This window comes from Mustela nivalis (genome assembly GCF_964662115.1).
Source record: "Mustela nivalis genome assembly, chromosome: 1".
Taxonomy (NCBI): Eukaryota; Metazoa; Chordata; class Mammalia; order Carnivora; family Mustelidae; genus Mustela; species Mustela nivalis.
The window spans coordinates 101,535,427-101,559,215 of NC_139020.1; the positions used below are offsets into that span (position 1 = coordinate 101,535,427).

Here is a 23,789-nt window from a genome sequence, read left to right on the forward strand (position 1 = left end):
TGATGTCTATCTGGTCCAGTGTGTCATTTAAGGCCTTTATTTCCTTGTTGATCATTTGCTTGGTGATCTGTCCATTTCAGTGAGGGGGGGTATTAAAGTCCGCTACTATTATTATATTATTGTTGATGTGTTACTTTGATTTTGTTATTAATTGGTTTATATAGTTGGCTGCTCCCATGTTAGGGGCATAGATAATTAAATACCTATGAATATTTAATCTTGTTGGACAGACCCTTTGAGTATGATATAGTGTCCTTCCTCATCTCTTATTATCGTCTTTGGCTTAAAATATAATTTATCTGAAATAAGGATTGCCACCCCAGCTTTCTTTTGATGTCCATTAGCATGGTAAATTGTTTTCCACCCCCTCACTTTAAATCCGGAGGTGTCTTTGGGTCTAAAATGAGTTTCTTGTAAACAGCATATTGATGGGTTTTGTTTTTTTATCCATTCTGTTACCTGTGTCTTTTGATTGGGGCATTTAGCCCATTTACATTCAGGGTAACAATTGAGAGATATGAATTTAGTGCCATTGTATTGCCTATAATGTGATTGTTACTGTATATTGTGTCTGCTCCTTTCTGGTCTACTACTTTTAGGCTCTCTCTTTGCTCTCTTTGCTCTCTCTTTCAGTATTTCCTGTAGGGCTGGTTTGGTGTTTCCAAATTCTTTTAGTTTTTGTTTGTCCTAGAAGCTTTTTATCTTTCCTTCTCTTTTCTTTTTTTTCTAGTTTATTTATACACATTTAATTAAGATGAAATAGGCATAAACCATAAAGAAAAAAATCAGGATAAAGTGTCACTTCCATTTTGTAGGGAGGGGTTAGGAAATGGAACAAATTATCTGAGAAACATCCTTAGACCATCCCAAAGTAGTGAGGTTACAGAATGTTAAAGACAAAATTAGGTATTATTCCACTTAATCTGTAAATGAATAAAGGGAGTCAAAAGTTTATCCTATTTGGTATAAGAATTTTTACATTTAATATGTAGTGAAGCTTTTCTCAGAAAGCAATACCAGAAATTTCTTTTAGAAGAAAGAAATTTCCATTACACAATTGACTAGAAAATCTCAAATGCAACTAAGCAGCTATGCTATAGTTCAGTATGTACCATTACATTTTTCTGGGATAGTGTACATTTATTTCAGTTTAACACAGAACTGCATTTTGAGTTTTAGAAAGGCAGTAATAGTTATATTTTAGCTTTTATTCTAGATGCTTGACACAGTTAAGGTGACAGTTGAAGCATATTAAATAAAGTTAGTTATAATTAAATGATGATCAACACAATCTCTAGCAACCTACATACACGTATAATGTTTACATGGAATGAAACCAGTATACTTAATTGGTGTTTTACATGCACACATGTGCGCATGCACACACACAGAGCGCTTAAAAAAACCATCAAAAGCAATCATTCTACATGTACTATGGTTACACATTAAAAATACAATTATACCATAGAACTAAAGTAATATGAACAGCACTATTAGATATGTAAGATAAAGGTGATTGGTTCTAACACAGAGCTAAGCCTGTATCAGTCGTAATCATAATGGCTTGTAAAAGCATCAGGTTTATCCAGTAGAGAAACTACTCTGTGAAAATCAGTAAATTTGTCCAAAGTTTCACATTTGTAAAACCAGTTTAAGGCTATAACAATCTTGAAGTGTGAACAATATATCCAATCAAAAATGTAAGACTCCCAGCCATATGTAAGATAGAAAGGTCTTCATGCAGCATATGCTTTCTGGCTTCTGGAAAGCGTAATATAGAGTTAAGTTGCCCAAGAAGTAAACTGGAGTTCAGTGAAGTTTCCATTGTGCCATGACTTCTAAACCTCAGGAATGATATGGTCCATGAGGCTTTTCATAATGCTTGGTGCCATCCATTTAATAATATGTTCAAAGATAAAAGCAGGCATGATTGTAATAGTAACTGCAGTCTCAGATATTGACAGTATGTCTGCAGTTTGAGAATCCTTCAGCCCAATGACATACTGCCCATTGACTTCACAGATGTTATGTTCTGTGAGAAGACCATTTCTGGCTGCAGGACTATCTTTCCGTATGGATGTTATCTTTCCATTTTTAAAGATAAAGCCAACATGTCCAGTACTATCCTTGTGCATGGCAACTGTCCGTTCAAAGGGCTGTCACAAACAGTCATAGTAATCTTCTCTCCAAAAGCCTGTTTGAGCACCTTGTGTGCTTTATCAGAGCTCCAGCCTGCACAGTTTTCCCCATTGATCTGGAGTACTTGGTCCCCAAATCTCAGATCAACCAATGAGGCTAGAGAATTTTCCTGGACCAGCTGAACAAATATATCATTATCTATTGATTTAAGCCTGAGCCCAATTTTTCCATCTTGATCCTTTCAAAAAGTGACTTCACGAATCCTTCGCTTAATTTCTGCTCTACGAATTCCGACATCATTACCAGTTACAGGAGCCACCATATAGTTCATATTGAAGTGTCCCTGAACTGGTGCTCCAGGGACCACAGCCATATTTTCATGGATTTCTTCTTCATTTAAACTCAAGTCCATGTACTGGGAGAGCTCCGGATACAACTTAGGGTATAGATTTCCATCTTGAGAGATGGGAGCAGAAGCTTCAGACAAAATTGCTGGGTTGCCAGGGTTTGCAGAAAAGGCATTTTGAGCCTGAATAACTTTGTCTACCTTCACGTCTTCAAGAGACATTTTTGCAGGATTTTTCTAGGCCACAAGGACCCGCTTACCCCTCTTGCTGCCTCGCCGCCTCCGGTAACTCTCTCCTTCTATTTTCAATGATAGCCTTGCTGGATATAGTATTCTTGGCTGCATATTTTTCTCATTTAGTGCTCTGACTATATCATGCCAGTTCTTTCTGGCCTGCCAGGTCTCTGTGGATAAGACTGCTGCCAGTGTAGTATTTTTACCATTATATGTTACAGACTTCTTGTCCTGGGCTGCTTTCAGGATTTTCTCTTTGTCACTAAGCCCTGTAAGTTTTACTATTAGATGATGGAGTATGGACCAAATCTTACTGATTTTGAGGGGGATTCTCTGTGCCTCCTGGATTTTGATGCTTGTTCCCTTTGTCATTTTAGGGAGATTCTCTACAGTAATTCTCTCCAATATACCTTCTGCCCCCCACCTTTCTTCTTCTTCTGGAATCCCAATTATTCTAATATTGTTTCATCTTGTGGTATCACTTATCTCTTGAATTCTTCCCTTGTGATCCAGTAGTTGTTTAGCTGTCTTTTGCTTAGCTTTTTTAATTTTCCATCATTTGGTCTTCTATATCATTTATTCTCTCTTCTGCCTCATTTATCCTGGCAGTAAGAACCTCCATTTTTTATTGCACCTCATTATAGCTTTTTGACTTCAGCTTTGTTAGATTTTAGTTCTTTTATTTCTCCAGAAAGGGCTTTTATTTCTCCAGACAGAGTTTCTCTAGCATCTCCTATGCTTTTTTCAAGCCCAGCTAGCACCTTGAGAATCATCATTCTGAACTCTAGATCTGACATATTACCAATGTCTGTTTTGATTAGGTCCCTAGCCTTTGGTACTGCCTCTTGTTCTTTTTTTTGTGGTGAGTTTTTCTGCCTTGTCATTTTATCCAGATAAGAATATATGAATGAGAGAATAAAATACTAAAAGCATGGCAAAGACCCCAGAAAAATATGTGTTAACCAAATCAGAAGATACCCCAAAACGGGGAGAAGATAGGGGATAAAAAGAAGTTAAAAAAAAAAAAAATATATATATATATATATATATTTATATGTATTAGACTGGTGAACAAAACAGAGCCACCCACTTGATTTTGGTTGTATTTTGGTCTCTTAGAAGAAACTACCTCCCATGGGGCACCTGGGTGGCTCAGTGGGTTAGGCCTCTGTCTTTGGCTCAGGTCATGATCTCAGGGTCCTGGGATCCAGCCCCGCATCAGTCCCTCTGCTCAGCAGGCAGCCTGCTTCCCCCCTCTCTCTGCCTGCCTCTCTGCCTACTTGTGATCTCTGTCTGTCAAATAAATAAATAAAATCTTAAAAAAAAAAAAAGAAGAAACTACCTCCCAAAATTTTAAAGAAAGAAATACTTATGTATATACACAAAAATGAGGGTAAACACAATGAAGGGATGGAATATGATTGTAAAGAGGATAATTTAAAAAAAAATTCTAAAAAAGGAGTTGAGGGGTACCTGGGTGGCTCAGTTGGTTAAAGCCTCTGCCTTAGGCTTAGGTCATGATCCCAGAGTCCTGGGATTGAGCCCCACATCAGGCTCTCTGCTCAGCAGGGAGCCTGCTTCTTCCTCTCTCTCTGCCTGTCTCTTTGCCTACTTGTGATCTCTTTCTGTCAAATAAATAAATAAAATCTTTAAAAAAATAAAAAAGGAGTTGATAAGATAAGTCAGTTGGGAAAAGAAAGGAGAAAAAAGTGGAGAGAATTTGCTCAGGCTGGAGACTAGAGCAAAGCTCTCTGCTAGATTTAGGGTATATTTTGATTTATTAAAAGAAGTTGTATCCCAAAAATTTTTAAAAGAAAAAACCCCATATGTGTACAAAAAATAAAGTTAGATACAATGAAGGATAAAATATGACTATAATAATGACTAAAATAAGATTTTTTTTTAGAACGGTATTATTAAGATGAACTAGTTAAAAACATGTTAAAAGAGGAAAGAGTAAAAGTTTAAAAAATTAGAATAAGAAAAAAAATTAAGAAAATTTAATTAACTTTGCAAGACTGAGGAATCATGGGGAGAAAGCCATGCATTCCATGCTTTGCTTTCCCCTCTGCTGGAAATCCTCTGTTTTCCTTGATCAGTGAGTTTGGTCTAGTCTGAATGTTCTTGCTGATCTTCTGGGGGAGGGGCCTGTTGTAGTGATTCTCAAGTGTCTTCGCTGGAGGTAGAATTGTGCTGTGCCACTGCCAGGGTCTAGGCTAAGTAATCTGCTCCGGTTCGCTCTCAGGAGTTTTTGTTCCCTGAATGCTTACTGTAGAGCTCTGGAGAACAGGAATGAAAATGGTGGCCTCCCAATCTCTGGCCTGGAGGATCCGAGAGCTCGGGGTTCCACTCCTTAGTGCGCCCTTGGAGAAAAATGCTCAGTCACTTCCATCTCCCTGGTTTCTGGCTGCTCTGAGCTCACCTGGCCTGTGGCTGAGCATTTCTGTCTCTGGCACACAGCGCCGTTTGGAGTCTCCAAACCCAGCAGATCTGCCATTCTGCTCTTCTGGCGGATGAAGGTCAGTCTCCCCAGATCTGCCACTTGTGGGGTCCCTGCTCAAAGAGCAGTGGCCTGACTGTGGCTCGAATCATTGTTTAAGGTAACCTGGAGCTGAGAGCTCATTCCTTGGCTCCATCTCTGTAGCTGGCTTCCCTGCTTTGATACCTGTGAGCTCTGCTACACTCATACACCCCTGATCTTTATGTGACCCCTTGGGACCTGAGACCACACTATCCCCGCAGGGACTCTGGCCTCGCTTAGCCTCTGGAGCAATGTCCCTCAGTGGAGCAGACTTTTAAAAGTTCTGATTTTGTGCTCCGTTGCTCTGCTACTTGATCAGAGCTGGCTCCTCCCTCCGCAGTCTATCTTCCCGTTGCTTCAGATTTACTTCCCTGCACATCCTACCTTTCAGAAAGCATTCAATTTTCTGTTTTTAGAATTTCTGTTCTTCTTCTCTTCAATCTCCTGTTCGATCTGTAGGTGTTTAGACTGGTTTGATAACTAACTGAACTCCTGCGACCTGATGTCATCTTACCCTGCTACTCCTCCACCATCTTAATTCCTCCCCCTCCTTCTTTGCTTTTTAATTACAAGAATTATTGTCCTTATTTAGTCTGCAGTAGGAATAGAGGGCCAGTCAAAGACCTGAAATATGTTTGGCCAGAGTGACAGCGTTTAGGAGGCATGTACTTGTGAATAAAAGTTCTGCTTTCAGTCTGTGAGGAAGGAAAATTGAGTCACTCAGGATTTCAGCGGACCTGGAAATTGGGGTAGCCTCAGTGCCTTTTTGCAAATGGAGATTTTCCAGTCAATCCTCTATTTCATTCCATCTTTGCATGTCTTTTTCTGTTGTATTTCTCAGTTCTTTTCCCTCCTTCCCTAGCTAGGGTTCCACTTGTATGTAGCAGCTTTATGCATTGAATAAATCAAGCCCTCCCTGCTGAGCTGTCAGAAAATGGAACTGACCAACAGAACAGTCTGTGTAAGTGCATCTTGTGCTGGGTCCAGACAGACAAGCACAATTATTTGATTGCAGGAGATTGCCACTAAATGAGGGTGAAATAGTGGGTCTAGACTTGTTGGTGAATATTATTAATAACATAGTGTCATGCATTAATAACATAGTGTCATGTGAAACAAAGCTACACTGGAGGGTCTGTCTGAAGTCCCATTGTAAATCACATTTTCAGGGAGGTAGATGATGGAGGAGACAAGATGTAATAAAGCAAGGTGTCTTTAGGCACCCATTTGGGAGTTTCAGTTTGACCCAGGGTAAAGTTAGGAGAATATATGTTGCCATCGTAAGTTATTTTTTGGCCAGAATGAAGCATGAGATTTGTTTCTGGCTAATTGTTATAAAAATATCATTACTATAGTGCTCTACTGTGGAAAATCATCTTTACTCTTATCTTAGAGTCCTTGAAGAGAGGCCATTGCAAAAATGCCATGATATATGGAGTGGGATGTCCTTAATTACTGCATAGTCAACTTCCTTAGCTTACCCACCACGAGGGTCATTCCAGACTCTTCCACTTCTCCCTTCATAAACCTATTGTCCCACCAAATAGGATGCATCACCATCATTCTTCAGATGTGCTTTGAAGTTCACTGCCCTTGGACTTTTACTCAAGTCATTCTCTCTATTCCAAGTGCCCTTTCCTGGTCTCATCTCTGTCCATCAGTTAAAGGCCTAGATCAAATGTACCTTCTGTGAAGCTGTCTTTGTTTATTCTTCTTTGTTCATTGTGAAAGGTGTTCGCAAACTTTATGTAAAGGAACAGATAGTAAAATGATGCTTTATAGGCCTCATATAATCTAGTTATTCTTTGTTTTATCAAAAATGTGAAAACTGTCTTTAGCTCATGGACCTTGACAAAAACAAGTTAAAGGATGAATTTGGCTCATGGGCCTTAGTTAGCCAATCCATGGTCTAAAGTGATCTTTCTTTTCTCTGAACTTCTGTATAATTTTGTTTGTGTTACACATGCCACTTACCACATCTAGCCTTGTATAGCACTTATTGGTATGTGAGTATTTTCTCTATTGAACTGAAGATTCTTGAAAGTTAAAATCATGTTTCTATGTCATCTATTATAATATTTGAACATAGAAAGTGACCAAAGGATACTTGTAAAAGGAGTGAATGAATTATTTGTAATATCTTCCAGCAAGAACATAATTTATTTCCCAACCCTTCTAAGCTCTTCTAACCCTTGACTTTCTGACAGGTAGGTCTTCTACCTTTACTCTGAAGCTGGACGCCTTAATAAGGCCATCGTGCACCAGAAATACAACTGGCATTAGACATAGAATATTGTTTTCATTTATTAGGTATTGTATTTATTGAGCACTTATTATGTGTAAAGCTCTGAGAAAACATCAATGGATACGATGGACAGCAACCTCAGCCCCTCTGGTGCTTTTGCAGTCTTAGCTAGGAAGTATTATCTTATTATGAGCTCCCTTCCTGACATGTCTCAGCTGCACTTTTCTGTTCTTTAGATCACAACTTCATATTTGCTACTTCGTTTACCAAGGTGGAAGAAATAATAAAATTATAATACTAGAAGCTGATATTTATAAAATATTTAATTAATTTATTTGACACAGAGAGAGAGATAGAGCACAATCAAGGGGAGAGGGAGAAGCCCACTGGGCAAGGAGGCCGATGTGGGGCTACATCCCAGGACCTGGGATCATGATTTGAGCCGAAGCCAGCTGCTTAACCAATTGAGCCACCCAGGTGTCCCTAGAAGCTGACATTTAGTATATACTTTAAACAGTAATAGATATCCTCTTTAATATGTGTGACCATAGGGACATTAGAGAATTTATCCATAAGGAATTTATCCATAAGGAATTTAATGAAGCAGTTAACTATGTTTAGTTATTTTAGTGTCAATCTGGATAGGCTGGTGATCACAGCCATCACTTAACCAGATTATAGGAGATAAACCAGTCTGTTAGAGGCAGTATCTTGATCCACACTAAAGTAAGTAACATCAGTTAGCATGGGCACACATGGTGGTTTAAAAATAAAAAATAAAATTTAGCCAGTAAGTGAAGGACTAGAGATTTGATTTAAGGTCTGTTTGAGTCCTAAACCTGATATTTCCAGTAAGTAATGTTGGCTTATGTTGTTTCATTCTGAGCACAGATTTGCATTGATATGAACAATGGTGAAACAAAACCTAAAAATAAGAAACAAAAATAAGTGCACATATGATTTATTGAAAGAAATTAAGATAATTATGGCAATCTCTGAAGAAAATATTTGAAGAGCGACTAAGTTCTTAATAGTCAAAAGAATACTGTTTGCTTCACACAGAATACATTGCCAAACAAAGCTCTTAGCTTTCCCAGTTCCCCCAGTGCTGTTTCCTCAGCTCTTTTTTCTCTTGCCACCATTCCTCAATCTGTTTTATTCCATTTTCCAGTTATATGGGTCCATTCAAAGTTTTCCTATTCCTTTGTATCATCTGCCTCCCCACAGTCCACACTCTGCTAAGTCAAATCTTAAGTTAGTTCCCAAGATTTCCAGGCACTGGTGTTTACCTACTCTACGATTTTATCCCCATGGGTATGGGCTGGGCCTGTGAACACAGTGGGTTCATTGCCCCTTGATTAGATTAGGTAATATGGCAAAAGGTGATTAGAGAGCCATTCCTGTGGTTACATTACTTTCTGTAGGGAACAGTCTAGCAGACCAGAGTGAGATCCTCATGCTTGTTTTGAAGAAGTAAGCTGTCATGTTTCACAAGGCCTATGGTTAGGACTTGAAGATGGCTTTTGTGAGCTGAGAACAACCTGTAGGAGCTGATTGTCAGTAAGAAAATGGGGTTTTAGTTCTACACCTGCAAGAAATGAATTCTGCCAACAATTTCACTGAGTTGGGAAGAGGCCCCCAAGCCTCAGATGAGATTTCAGCCCAGGCTGATACCTTAGTTTCAGCCTTCTGACAACCTGAGCAGAGAATTCAGCCACAGTGTTCCTTTCTTATCTTATTTTGGATTAGTCAAGTGTTTTTTTGTTTGTATGTTTGTTTGTTTTTTCAATTCCATCATTGGGGTACGTGGGTGGCTCAGTTGGTAAAGCACCTGCCTTTGGCGCGTGTCATGATCTCAGGGTCCTGGGATGGAGCTAGGTTATGACCTCAGGATCTTGGAATTGAGCCCTGCATCTGGCTTCCTGCTAAGTGGGGAGCGTGCTTCAACCTGTTTCTCTCCCTCTGCCCTCCTGCCTGCCCTGCTTGTACATGCTCTCTCTCAAATAAATAAAGTCTTTTTGTTTTATTTATTTATTTATTTATTTATTTTTATTATGTTCAGTTAGCCACTATATCATCATCATTAGTTTTTGATGTAGTGTTCAGTGATTCATTGGTTGCGTATAACACCCATTATTCATCACAACACATGTTCTCCTCAATACCTGTCACCTGGCAACCCCATCCCCCAACTCCTTGCTTTTCTGAAACCCTCAGTTTCCTGGAGTCCATAGTCTCATAGTTCATCTCCCTCTCTGATTTCTCCTCTTTCATTTGTCCCTCCTTTTCCCCTATAGTTCTCCATGCTATTCCTTATGTTCCACATATGAATGAAACCATATGATAATTGTCTTTCTCTTCTTGACTTATTTCACTTAGCATAATCCCCTCCATTTCCATCCATGTCGATGCAATTTCTTTCAATAAATCATATGTGCACTTCATCCTTTCTGATGGCTGAGTAATATCCCATTGTATATATGTACCACAACTTCTTTATCCATTCATCTGTTGAAGAACATCTTAGCTCCTTCCACAGTTTGGCTACTGTGGACATTGCTGCTATGAACTTTGGGGTGCATATGCCCCTTCTTTTCACTACATCTATATCTTTGGTGTAAACACCCAGTAAAGCAATTGCTGGGTTGTAGGGTAGCTCAATTTTAACAACTTGAGGAATCTCTGTACTGCTTTCCAAAGTGGCTGCACCAGCTTGTATTCCCACCAACAGTGTACGAGGGTTCCCCTTTCTCCACATCCTCACCAATATTTTTGTTTCTTGTTTTGTTATTTTTTGCCATTCTAACTGGTGTAAGGTGGTCTCTCAATGTGGTTTTGATTTGTAGTTCCTTGATAGCTAGTGATGGTGAACAGATTTTCATGTGTCTGTTAGCCATTTGTATGTTTTCTTTGGAGAAGTGTCTGTTCATGTCTTCTGCCCATTTTTGACCTCCCAGAAAACAGGAGTCCAGGGCCAGATGGCTTCCCAGAGGAATTCTTCCAAACATTTAAAGAAGAATTAATACCTATTCTAACTGAGACTGTTTAAAAAAATAGCAACAGAAGGAAAACTTCCAGACTCTATGAGGCCAGTGTTATCCTGATCACAAAATGAGGGAAAGACCCCTATCAAAAAGGAGAGTTACAGACCAATATCAATACCAATAAAAAGCTTCTGCACAGTTAATAAAGTTTTTTTTTTTAAATTCCATTACTGCTTCTCTATTTCTTGTTGGTTACATACTCTTTTACAGTTTTGTGGTGGCTGCTCTTGATAGTACAGTATGGATCTTTAACTTACTAGAATCTAATATACGTTAATACTTATGCCATTTCTTTTCTCCTTCCTGCCTCTTGTGTTGTGTATTTTAATTATACATGTATTTTAAATACTTAAAACTTTATTTTTACTTTTTACTGTTAATATTCACTAATATTTACCCATATAGTACTGTTCTTTATTTTTTTTTAATTTTTCTTTTCTTCATTTCCATGCTTCTTCCTGTGATCATATTCCTTTCACCTGAAGAAATAATTTTAGTATTTCTTTATTGTAGGCCTGTTTATGATCTACAGTTTTTGTTTGTTTGGAAATATCTTTATTTTGTCTTAATTATTAAAGGATATATTCACTATGTATATAGTTGTAGATTAATAGCTTATTTCTTTTATCACTTTAAATAGGCCATTTCATTGTCTCCAGCTCTCATTGTATTCTGTTGAGAAGAAACGTCTCAGTATAATTTTGTATGTGTATCATTTGGGGGGATGTGCTTTCAAGTTTTTGTTTTTTCTAGCAATTTAAATATAATATACCTAGATATGTATTTTTTAAATTTGCATTTCTTGGGGATAGTTTTTCTTCATAAACCTATGGAGTTTTGTTTTCAGTTTGAAAAATTCTCCATCATATTTCTTTAGGTATTATTTTTACCCTGTTTAGTGTTTTTTCTTATTCTGAAACCTTATATGCATGTAAAAACTTCTTACTGTATCTGCTTTTTTTAACTCTGTGAATTTTTTATCTCTGACTAAAAAATCAACCCCAAATTTATAGCTTAAAGCAACAAATATTAGTTATTACATAGTTTCTTAGATCAAGAATTTTGGAGAAACCATAATTCTGGCTCAGGCTGTCTAATGAGGCTACAGTTGAGATATTGGCCAGAGCTGTAGTCATCCAAAGGTTTTATGTGGCTAAAGGGAACTCTTTCAAGATGGCTTATTCATATGGCTTTTGAAAGGAAGTCTCATTTCCTTACCACATGGACAGCATGTTTCATAAGACTGATTGAAAGTACAGCTTTTTGGACAGATAGTTTTCTGGGGCTCCTATCATTGGGAAGCCTGGAATCAATTTTGTCATCCTTGCTGCTAAGCCTATCAGAAAATGTTCTTCAGCATCTCAGTCACTTCACCCAAAACTGACAAATGCCATCAAGGCAAAAGAGGCAAAGTTTGAATAACCTCTCTGAATCTCTGACTTCTCCATTATCTCAGATAAGTTACTCTTTAATCTTGTTAGCTCTCCTTGTTAATCTTCTTAGCTCTCCTGACTCATCCAGGTCAATGTTTTAAGTATGCTTTTTTCTTTGTTGGTAGGATGATCTGAATTACTTTGGCCACCATCACTGAAATCCAAAGTCTCCCTGTTCTTTATAGCAATTACTAAAAACTAGCAAGATCTGATTAGAAACCAATAAAGGCTCTTAACAAAAAATATGAAGAAATTACAAGTTTTTTTTTTCTTTGTTGCAAAAATATTGCTCGTTTTCTTGAAATGGACATAGAAAATCTTGCATACGTTGCTTGAAAGAACAAATGATAGTTATCCCATTTACTTCCAATGAGGAGGAACACAGCTGAATGGTAGTAAGGGATCTCTGGCTTCATGGATATAATTTTCCTTGGGAGCTCTTGTAACATAGACTATAAATGGAATCGACAAGCTTATGTGGCATTTTGAATTTATAGTTGATAAGGAGGGAGGGAAGAGAGAAATAAGGAGAGAGGAGGGTGGAGGGAGAAAGAGAACACACTAGTTTGCCATGATATTACTGCAAACCTAAGTAGATTTATATGTAGTCCTATGGGATAAACTCTCATGGGGTTTAACTGAATAAGGATTGTCATCAGAGAATACAGTTTTTACAGTTTTTATGATTTCAGTCCTTAAATTTAATAAGAATTGTTCTATGGACTAACATATGGTCTATTTTAGAGAATATGTCATGTGTACTTGAGTGGAATATGTATTTTTCTGTTACAGAATGGAGTGTTCTATAGGTGTCTGTTAGGTCTAGTTGGTTTATAGTGTTGTTTAAGGCTTCAGTTTCCTTACTGATTTTATGTCTAGCTGTTCTGTCCCTTACTGAAAATGAGGGTATTGGAATTTCCAGCTATTGCTGTTGAATTATCTGTTTCTTTCTTTAATTCTGTCAGTTTTTTATTCCTGCATTTTGGGGCTCTGTTGTTAGTCTTATGTAATTTACAAATGTTATATCTTCTTGGTTGACATTTTCTATCACTATACAATGTCATTCTTTGTCTCTAATAACAATTTTTAAAATAGTTTATTTGAAAGAGAGAGTAAGAGAACAAGCTGGGGAGAGGAGCTGAGGGAGAGTGAGAAACAGACTCCCCACCGAGCAGGGAACCTGATGTGGGGCTCAATCCTAGGACCCTGGGATCATGACTTGGCTTGAAGGCAGACACTTAAGTGACTGAGCAACCCAGGAAACCCTTTAATAACAATTTTTGCCTTAAGTTCTATTTTGTTTGATGTTAATATTGTTACTCCAGCTCTTTTCATTCCTTTTGCATGGTATATCGTTTTCCATTCTCTTTCAACCTGTTCGTGTTTTTGAATCTGAAGTGTGTCTATCGTATAAAGCATATAACTGGATCATGTTTCTTTGTTCATTTTGGCAATTTCTGCCCTTTAATTGGAGGGTTTAGCTCTTTACACTTAATATACTTACTAATAAGGTATGTATTTACACATGCCATTTTGCTGTTTTTAATATATCATGTCTTTTTTTTTTTTTTCATTCTCCAATCTTCCATTACTCCTTTCTTTTGTGTTGAATAGATATTTTCTGGTACAGAAAATATCAGTTGTCACTTCTTTTACTATTTGTCTTAAGTTATTTTCTTCAGTGGTTGCTTTGGGAATTGCCGTTAACATCTTAATGTTAGTCTATAAAAACAATTCTCATTAATTTAAGGAATTGAAATCATACAATGTATATTCTCTGATGACAATAGGATGAAAGTAGAAATGAGTAACAGAAAGAAATTGGGGAAATTAAACAACACACTCCAAAATAACCAATGGGTCAAAAAAAATCAGAAAGGAAATTAGAAAATACTGTTAAATTAATAAAAAAAAATATCACTTATAAAAAATGTAAAAACGTAGTAATTGTAACTTGATAGTTTTGTAGAAGATAGCAATTAAAGGCTCTTTGGGCCTGGTTTCTTTTTCTTTCTCTTTCTTTCACTCATTGATAAAAACTGGAAATGTAGACCTTTGCCACTTCAATTTATTCTATTCAGTTTGTTTACTTCTTTTTTAGTCACTTTTGTTAATTTTTCTTTTATAACAATCAAATATTACATCTACATTTTTTTTAATAGTTTAGAGTTGAATATAGCAGTCTTTAGAGTACTTTTATCTCTGAGGATATATGACATAATTTTTTTATGAGAATTCAAGAAGAGCATAGCTTTTATCCATTCCAAATTTTATCATGGTATATTGTTCCAAAGTGTCAAAATCCCAGTGTATCAAACAAGAGAGAAAATATTTGGCTCAGCAAAGTCTACTTCAATCAGGGCATACTTTTGAAATTGTTTTCTTTGTTTCTCTGAATTCTTGCTTTTTCATCCAGAGACAATTTTTTTTTTCTGTATTTCCCACAAGTTTTCTCTTTCATGCTATAGATTTCTTGCAAATATCTTGTGATTTTTACTTGCCTATACTTTGTTGGAAATGAAGGGAAATGAAGATTGACTGGGAGCTTAATGTTAGGGATCTATACATTGTGTTGAAAGACCCTGAGTACTAGGATTAAGAAAACATTATTATGGGGTACCAGCACCCACAAAATACTAGCAAACTGAATTTAACAGAATATTAAAAGGATTATACCCCATGATCATGAAGGATTTACACCTGAGATGCAAGGATGGTTCAACATACATAAATTAATAAGTGTGATACATGTTCACAGAATGAAGGATAAAAGTGATAAATATCTCAATAGTTGTAGATGAAACATTTGATGTAATTCAACATCCTTTCATGGTAAAAACTCAGGCATAGAGGAAATATACCTCAATGTAAAAAACAGGCCAAATATGACAAGCCCACAGCATTACCCACACTAATAGCGCTGGTTTTCCCTAATGGGTCATTTCAGTTTTTTAGAACAATTTTGGTGATGAAATGGTGGCACCGGTAATAGGGTAGAGTCCATCAAAGAATCTCATGAATCTCCCTGTTTTTTTTTTTTTTTTTTTTTTTTTAAGATTTTATTTATTTATTTGACACAGAGAAAGAGAGAGAGAGGGGCGGCGGGGGGAACACACGGAGGAGGAGTGGGAGAGGGAGATGCAGTCTTCCTGCTGAGCAGGGAGCCCAAAGCAGAGTTTGATCCCGGGACCCTGGGATTATGACTTAAGCTGAGGGCAGATGCTTAACAACTGAGCCACTCAGGCCCCACTGAATCTCCCTGTTTTCAATTGTATTTTTATTGTTGAGTTTTAAGAATTATTGGTATATGTTGGATAAAAGTTATTTCAGATGGTGATTTTTCTTTAAGTCTTGGGCTTTTCTTTTCACTCTTTTAATAGTGTCCTTCACAGAGCAGAAGATTTAAATTTCACCGACATACAACTTATTTTTTCTCATGATTTTGCTTTTGGTTTTGTGTCTAAAATAATCAGTCAAACTCTGGTCACCTACCTTTTTTCCTAAATTATATTCTCCTATATTATATTTTATATGTAGCTTTGTGTTTTACATTTAGGTCTATGAGCCATTTTGAATTAATTTTTTGAAAGGTAGAAAGTCTGTGTCTAGATTTCTTTTTTCCTTTCCTTTGCATGTATATTTTTTTAATGTACAGTTATTCTCCCACCATTCCTCAAAAGGATATCATTTCTTTGTTGAATTGCCTTCGCATTTTTGTTAAGGATTAGTTGATTATATAAATGTGGATATATATTTGGGCTCTCTAATCTGTTTCATAGATCTGCTTGTATATTCTTTCTTTCTTCCTTTTTTTAAAAAAAATAATTTAATTTTTTTTCAGTGTTCCAAAATTCATTGTTTATGCACCACACCCAGTGCTCCATGCAACACATACCCTCCATAATACCGACCACCAGATTCACCCAACCCCCCCTTCTCCCTACAAAACCCTCAGTTTGTTTCTCAGAGTCCACAGTCTCTCATGGTTTGTCTCCACCTCCGATTTCCCCCAACTCACTTCTCTCTGTCTCCCAGTGTCCTCTGTGTTATTCCTTATGCTCTGTTCTTTCACCAATATTGCACTGTCTTAATTACTATAACTTTACTGTAAGTCTTGAAGTTAGGTAGTATCAGGCCTTTGACTTTGCTCTTCTACTTCACTATTGTGTAAGGCTATTCTTGGTCTTTTGTGTTTCCTTATGAACTTTCAAATCAGTTTGTAATATCCACAATAATTTTCTGGTATTTTGATTGTGATTGCTTTGGATTTATAGATCAAATTTGGAAGACTTGATAGTTTATCAATATTGAATTTTCTTATTCATGAACATGAAATTTCTACCCACATATTTCATTTTTTAACTCAGGGGTTTCTGTTTGTTTCTTTTATACAGTTTTAATTTTTCTACTGAGATTTGTCATATTTTCATTTGTTACAAACAAATTTTCCTTTATGTCCTTAGGCATAGTTTTTAAACTTTAAAATCATTGTTTGCTAATGTCCACGTCATCCTCAGGGCACACTTTCCTGTCCTTTTTTTGAGTATAGTCATGTTTTGTATGTGTGTGTGTGTGTGTATTTCGTATGGTAAGTGATTATAGATTGTATCCTGGACATTTTATGCTTAAAAATTTGTTTAACGTATTTTTTAATTAAAGACTTTTTTTTTTTTTTTTAACCTTTGATCTCCTTCACCCATTTCTTTCACCCTCCACTTTTTGCCTCTGGCAACCACTAATCTGTTTTTTGTATCTATGATCTTTTTTATTCTTTTTTAAAGATTGCAAATAAAGGTGAGATCATACACTATTTTTTTCCTCTGTCAGACTTATTTTATTTAGCATAAAATCCTCAAGTCTTGAGGTCCATCCATGTTGTTGCAAATGACAAGATTTCATTCCTTGTTAAAGCTGAAGCATGTGATATATATATGTAGATATACATATATCTACATATATATATCAATATATCATAATTTCATTACCCATTCATCTATCATTGGACACTTAGGTTGTTTTCATATATTTCCTATTTTAAAGAGTGCTATAATGAGCATGGGAATGCATATATCTTTTCAAATTAGTGTTTTTATTGTCTTCCTATAAATATCTAGAAGTAGAATTGGTGAATAATATCGATAATTCTATATTTAATTTTATGAGAAACCTCCAAACTGTTTTCCAGAGTTGCTGCACCAATTTTCATTCCCATGCAGAGAGCACAAGGTTCCCTTTTTTCCATATCTTTACCAAAACTTGTTTTTTCTTTTTGATATTAGCCATTCTAGTAGCCTCACTAGGTGTGAGGTGATATGTCACTATGACTTTGATTTTCATTTTCCTGAAGATTTTTATTTATTTTTTTAATTAAAAAAATAGTTTATTTTTTTATTTGACAGAAAGAGATCACAAATGGGCAGAGAGGTAGAGAGAGAAGGGGAAGCAGGCTCCCTGCTGACCAGAGAGCCGGTTGCGGGGCTCGATCCCAGGACCCTGAGATCATAACCTGAGGCGAAGGCAGAGGCTTAACACACTGAGCCACCTAGCTGTCCCTTTCTGAAGATTTTTAAAAAGATTTTATTTATTTATTTGACACATAGAGAGAGCAAGCATAAGCAGGGGGAGCACAGAGGGAGAGGGAAAAGCAGGCTCCCCACCAAACGGGGAGCCTGACACTGGGCTCAGTTCCAGGACACTGGGATCATAACCCAAGCCAAAGGCAGACACTTAACCAACTGAGCCACCCAGGTACCACTCATTTTCCTGAAGGTTAATGATATTGAGCATCTTTTCATGTACTTTTTGGCCATTTGTACATCTTTAGAAAAAGGTCTATTCACATCTTTTCTCAATTTTTAAATAGGATTATTTGTGTTTTTTGCTATTGGATTGTATGACTTCTTTATAAATTTTGGATGTTAACCCTTTGCCAGATCTATGTTCTGCAAATATCTTTTCCTATTTAGTAGGTTAACTTTTTATCTTGTTGATTGTTGTATGTTGTGCAGAAGCTTTTTAGTTTCATATTGTCCTACTTGATATTTTTGCTTTTGTTTTTACTTTTGGTGTCAGATTAAAAAAATCATTGTCAAAACTTAGGTTAAGGAGCTTACCACCTATGTTTTCTTCTTGAACTTTTATGGTTTCAGGTATTACATTCATATCTTTAATCCTTTTAATTTTTGTATATGGTATGGGAAAGTCCACTTCCATTCTTTTGCATATGGCTGTCTAGTTTTCCCAGCACTATTTTGAAGAGACTGTCCTTTTTCCATTATTCTTGGATCCTTTCTTGGATATATATATATATATACATATATATATATGTATATATATGTATGAATTTATTTCTGGGCTCACTATTCTTTTCCATTGATTAATATGTCTGTTTTTGTGCCATTAACTATACTGTTTTTAATTATTATAGCTTTGTAATAGAGTTTGAAATCAGGGAGTGTGATGTCTTCAGCTTTGTTCTTTTCTTTCAAGATTGCTTTGGGAATTTGGGGTGTTTTGTGATTCCATACAAATTTAAAACTGTTTTCCTATTTCTGTGAAAAATACCATTGGAATTTTGATAAGGATTGCATTGTATCTGTCGATTGCTTTGGGTATTATGGACATTTTAACAGTATTAATTATTCCAGTCCATGATCACAGAATATTTTTCCATTTTTTTTTATCTAGTTCAATTCCTTACTTTATGTCTTGTAGTTTTCAGTATATAAGTCTTTCACCTCCTTGGTTATATTTATTTCTAAATATTTTATTCTTTTTGATGCAATTATAAGTGGATTGTTTTCTTAGTTTCTCTTATCAATAGTTTGTTATTAGGGTATAGAGGCGCAGCAGGTTTTTGTGTAATGATTTTGTATCCTGCAACATTAGTTATAATAAATGAATTATAGTAAAATTCTCAAAACATAAAATGCTGCATTTTAACCATTTTAAAAGTGTACAATTTACTAACATTTAGTATATTCACAATATTGTGTAACTGTCACTGCTGTCTAGTTCCAAAACATTTTCATCTTCTAAAAGGAAACCTGTGCCAGTTGATTACTCACTTCTCATTCTCCTCTCTCTCCATCCTCTGGAAATCACTAATCTTATTCTTTCTTATGTATTTGCCTACTCTGTATATTTGATGTAAATATATATGTGTCTGGCTTCTTTAAATTAGCATTATGTTTTTAAGGTTAATACATGTTGTTATATGTCTTGAGTATTTCTTTCCTTTTTATGGCTGTATAATATTCTGCTTAATATAGATATGCTATATACTTTTTATCCATTCTCCAGTTGATGGACATTTGGGTTGTTTCTACCTTTTGGCTATTGTGCATAGTGCTGCTAGAAACATTCATGTACAAGTTTTTGTTTGAAAACCTGTTTTCAGTTCTTTTGGATATTTACCTATGATTGTAATTTTTGGGTTATCCATTAATTCTCTGCTTATATCTTTGAGGAAACTCTAAACTGTTTTCCAAAGGAACTGCACAATTTTATATTCCCAACATCCTTCAGGCCTGAGAAAGCTCCAAAGTGTATGGGGTAGGGAGGGAGTAGAGAAGCCCCTGGTCTGATCCCTCAGGGGGCTACTAGAGAGGTCAAAAACACAACCACAGTTGTTTAAGAACAAGGTTCATATTTCTCACTCTTGTCACTAGCAAGCTTCATCAGGAATCTGGGACACCATCTTCATGGTTACCACCTGATCTAGGAGTGGATGGTATGGATTTTTAGGTGAATAAGATATATGCTACAGTCCTCTCTTACCAAAATTCAGTAGTTTCTTTCTTTATTAAGTGTTCTCTTAGATGTTGTAAATAAGTCTTTGATTAGATTCCAGAGTTCTGAAAAAGTTGATGCTGACATTTTTTTTTTTTTTTTTTTGGTCAGCTTGTCGATCACTTTAATGAGGGGAGTGAAGACTTGGAGTTCTCTACTCTGCCATTTTTGGTAATGTCAGTTGATATTTATTTATTTATTTATTTATTTATTTATTTATTTATTTGAAGATACTGATTTCTTTTGTCAGTTTGGCTCAGCTCAAACAGAAAATTTGGTCTTGCCTGTAAGAGAGCAGTAGCTGAAGTTTCATTTTATTTCCTCTAGACTTATCTAGGCTGATTGTAGTTTTCCCTGTGCAAACATGTTTCAAGAGTTTGCCAGAGATTTGAGCAGATATTATATACAGAATTTGGGACACTCTTTTCTGGCTATCTTCTTCCTGAGGTGTCATTTTTTCCCCCAGATGTCGTGGTTACATTGGAGTCTTTCTTTAACATGTTAAGCTTGTAAGATTGTATGTTTCTATCTAGTTTTTTAATGTCCCAAATATCAGGTACTTTTTCCTCGGTTGTGAGCTTTTAAGTAATTTAAGAAGAGTACTTACAGTGGAGTTTCAAGCATCTTCTAATAGGGGAAATTATATTAGGGATTTGGTATCTGTGTTAGTCTTCTAGATTTGCTATAACAAACAACCTAGAATGGGTGACTTACACAACAGAAATTCATTTCTTACCATTCTGAAACCTGGAAGTCTAAGACCAGGGTGTCAGGAGGTTTGGCTTTCCCTGATGCCTTTCTCGCTTGGTGGCAGATGGCCACCATTTTGGTGTATCCTCACATGGCTTTTTCTCTGTACATGCATAGAAGACCTCTGATGTTTTTCCATAATGACACCAATTGTACTGGATCAGGACCTCACTCGTATAACATCATTTATCCTTAATTTGGAGACAGGACCTCTTTAAAGGTCAGTCACAGTGGCAGTTAAACTACAACACATAAATTTGGAGGAAAACATTTCAGTCCTTAGCAGTATCTTCTTAGTCTCCTAAGTGAGATCAAGGAGAGTTGTGTTTGTTCCTCTGAGGCAAACATGTAAAATTTAAAAATAACAAAGAGAAAAATTCAAAATGAGCTTTCCGAAGAAAATATCTCAATTGTGGAGTTCCTGGCTACTCCTGGGTATCTGGGTAACAGTTGAATACCAGAGCATTCCTTTATTTTCCCACTAGTGAAAACAAAAGCTTCTCTTGTAAAAGTAATTATTTGAATATTTCCAACTAATTACTAGTCCTATTTATTAATTTATTATGTTTTAAGATTTTAATTCCAGTACAATTAACACACAGTATTATATTTTCAGGTGTACAATATAGTATATCATGTTGATTGATTTGCAAATACTGAACCACTCTTGCATCCTGGGAAGGGAAGCAGGCTCCCTGCTGAGCAGAGAGCCTGATGTGGGGCTCGATCCCAGGACTCTGAGATCATGACCTGAGCTGAAGGCAGAGGCTTACCCCACTGAGCCACCCAGGCACCCCTAAATACTTCCCTCTTAAGACTGCCTTTGTGGGGTGCCTGGGTGGCTCAGTGGGTTAAAGCCTCTGCCTTCGGCTCGGGTCATGATCCCAGGGTCCTGGGATCAAGCCTCACATCTGGCTCTCTGCTCTGTGGGGGGCCTGCTTCTCTTTGCCTGCCTCTCTGCCTTCTTGTGATTTCTGTCTGTTCAATAAATAAAATATAAAATCTTAAAAAAAAAAAAAAAAAAAGAGAAGACTGCCTTTGCTGCATCCTAAAGGTTTTGAACAGCTGTTTTCATTTTCATTTGTTTCCATGGATTTTTAAAAAATTCTTCTTTAATTTCCTGGTTGACCCACTCATTCTTTAGCAGGATGCTCTTTAGCCTCTATGTATTTGAATTCTTTTCAAATTCCTTTTGTGATTGAGTTCTAGTTTCAAAGCATTGTCATCTGAAAATATGCAGATGCCTTAGATGGAACTGCAATGCCCTTGTGGGGGAGCACAGGCTAAGTAAGTAGATCCGGATCACTCTGTGTGACTTTTGTTGCCTGAAGGCTTTCTGTGCTGCTTTAGAGGATGAGAATGAAAATGGCAGCCTCCTAATCTCTAGCCTGAGCTGTAAGCTTTCATCCCCCACTCCTCAGTCCACCCTCAAAGAAAAGTAGTCCTTTCAGTCCTATCTCACTGGTCTCCATCTGCACTCTGTGCTCACTCAGCCTGTGAGTGAGCATGTCTGTCTTAGGCATGTGACCCCACTTCAAGTTTCTAAATCCTTGTTGTGGTTTGTGGTTTATAGCAACACCAAATGGAAAGTCCACTTCTGGGCTTGCTGACTGCAGCCAGCTTCCATGCTCTGATGCCTGGGAGCTTTGCTGGACTCAGGCACCACCATTCTTCCTGTGACCCTGAGTATCCTGTTCCACCTAGGATTCTGCCCTGCTTCACAACTTGAGCACCTTTCAGGCAGGCACATCCCTCACCAGAGCAGACTTATATAAAAGTTCCAATTTTGCAGTCTGCTGCTATATTACTTTCTGGTAGCCAGCTTATGGAGGCTCCTGCCCTTGATAGTTTGTTTTCCAATATACCACTTCGGATTCACTTCTCTGCACCTCCTACCTTGTAGAAAGTGGTCACTTTTCTATTTCTAGAATTGCAGCATTCTTAGGTCTCCAGTTAAGTTAACAGGCATTCAGAATGATTTGATAGCTATCTAGCTGAATTCCTGGGACCAGACAAAACTAAGGTCTCTTACTCTTCCACCATCTTGGAAAATCTCTGGTATGACTTTTTAGTGTTTGGTAGAATTTGCCTCTGAAGCCAGACATGTGGTCCTGGACTTTTGTTTGTTGGGGGTTTTTTGATCACTGATTCAATTTTATTTCTGGTAATCAGTCTCAAATTTTCCATTTCTTCCTGCTTCAGTTTTGGTAGGTTATATGGTTACAGGAATTTATCCATTTCTTCCTGGTTGTCCAATTTGTTGGCATATAATTTTTCATATTATTCTCTGACAATCCTTTGTATTTCTGTGATGTTAGTTATTTCTCCTCTTTTAATTTTATTTATTTAACTTAATTTAATTTATTGTTTAATTTTATTTGAGTCCTCACTCTCCCTCTCTCTCTCTCATTCTTTCTCTGTCTCTCTTTGTGAGTCTTGCCTAGAGGTTTATCAATTTTGCTGATCTTTCCAAAGAAACAGCTCCCGGTTTCGTTGATCTGTTCTCTTGTTTTTTTGTTTATTTGTTTTAGTTTCTACATTATTTCTGTTCTAATCTTTATTATTTCCTTCCTTTTGCTAGTTTCGGGTTTGTTTGTTCTTCTTTTTCTAGCTCCTTTAGGTCTAAAGTCAGGTTGTTTATTTGAAAATTTTCTTGTTTGTTGTGGTAGACCTGTATTGCTATAAACTTTCCTCTTAAAACTACTTTTGCTGGGGTGCCTGGGTGGCTCAGTGGTTTGAGTCTCTGCCTTCGGCTCAGGTCATGATCTCAGGATCCTGGGATTGAGGCCCACATCAGGCTCTCTGCTCAGGGGAGCCTGCTTCCCCCCCTTTTCTCTGCCTGCCTTGTGAGTGAGCTCTGTCTGTCAAATAAATAAATAAAATATTAAAAAAAAAACTTTTGCTGCATCCCAAAGATTTTGGACTGTTTTATTTGATTTTCATTTGCTTCCATTAATTTAATTTTTGATTTACTCTTTGATTTCTTGGTTGACCCCTTCATTGTTTAGTAGCATGTTGTTTAACCTTTAAGTATTTATGCTCTTTCCAGATTGTTTCTTGTGTTTGACTTCTAGTTTCACAGCATTGTGGTTGGGAAACATGCATGATATGACTTTGATCTTTTTGAATTTGTTGAGACTTGTTTTGTGGTAATATGTGATTTATTCTGGAGTGTGTTCCATGTACACTTGAAAAGAATGTGTATTCTGCTGTTTTAGAATGGAATTTTCTAAATATATCTGTTAAATCCATCTGGTCCAGTGTGTCATCTAAAGTGCCTGTTTCC

At 36.6% G+C, this 23,789-nt stretch overlaps 1 protein-coding gene and 1 pseudogene across 2 annotated transcripts in view; one reads left to right on the top strand and one right to left on the bottom strand.

Moving 5' to 3' along the window:
• The window catches only part of LOC309871580 (uncharacterized protein), a gene marked incomplete at its 5' end in the record, with an annotated part of 709,738 nt that overhangs the window by 11,307 nt on the left and 674,642 nt on the right, over positions 1–23,789 (top strand). The window contains one exon of the mRNA XM_082744737.1: positions 19,865–19,924. Within this exon, the coding sequence (XP_082600863.1) occupies positions 19,865–19,924 (60 nt within the window). The remainder of the gene's footprint in view (positions 1–19,864; positions 19,925–23,789) is intronic.
• On the bottom strand, positions 1,839–7,520 carry LOC309841313 (syntenin-1 pseudogene; annotated as a pseudogene). The gene is made up of 2 exons: positions 7,461–7,520; positions 1,839–2,722 (listed from the first exon to the last, which is right to left on the bottom strand). The product of its transcript is annotated as a syntenin-1 pseudogene (transcript).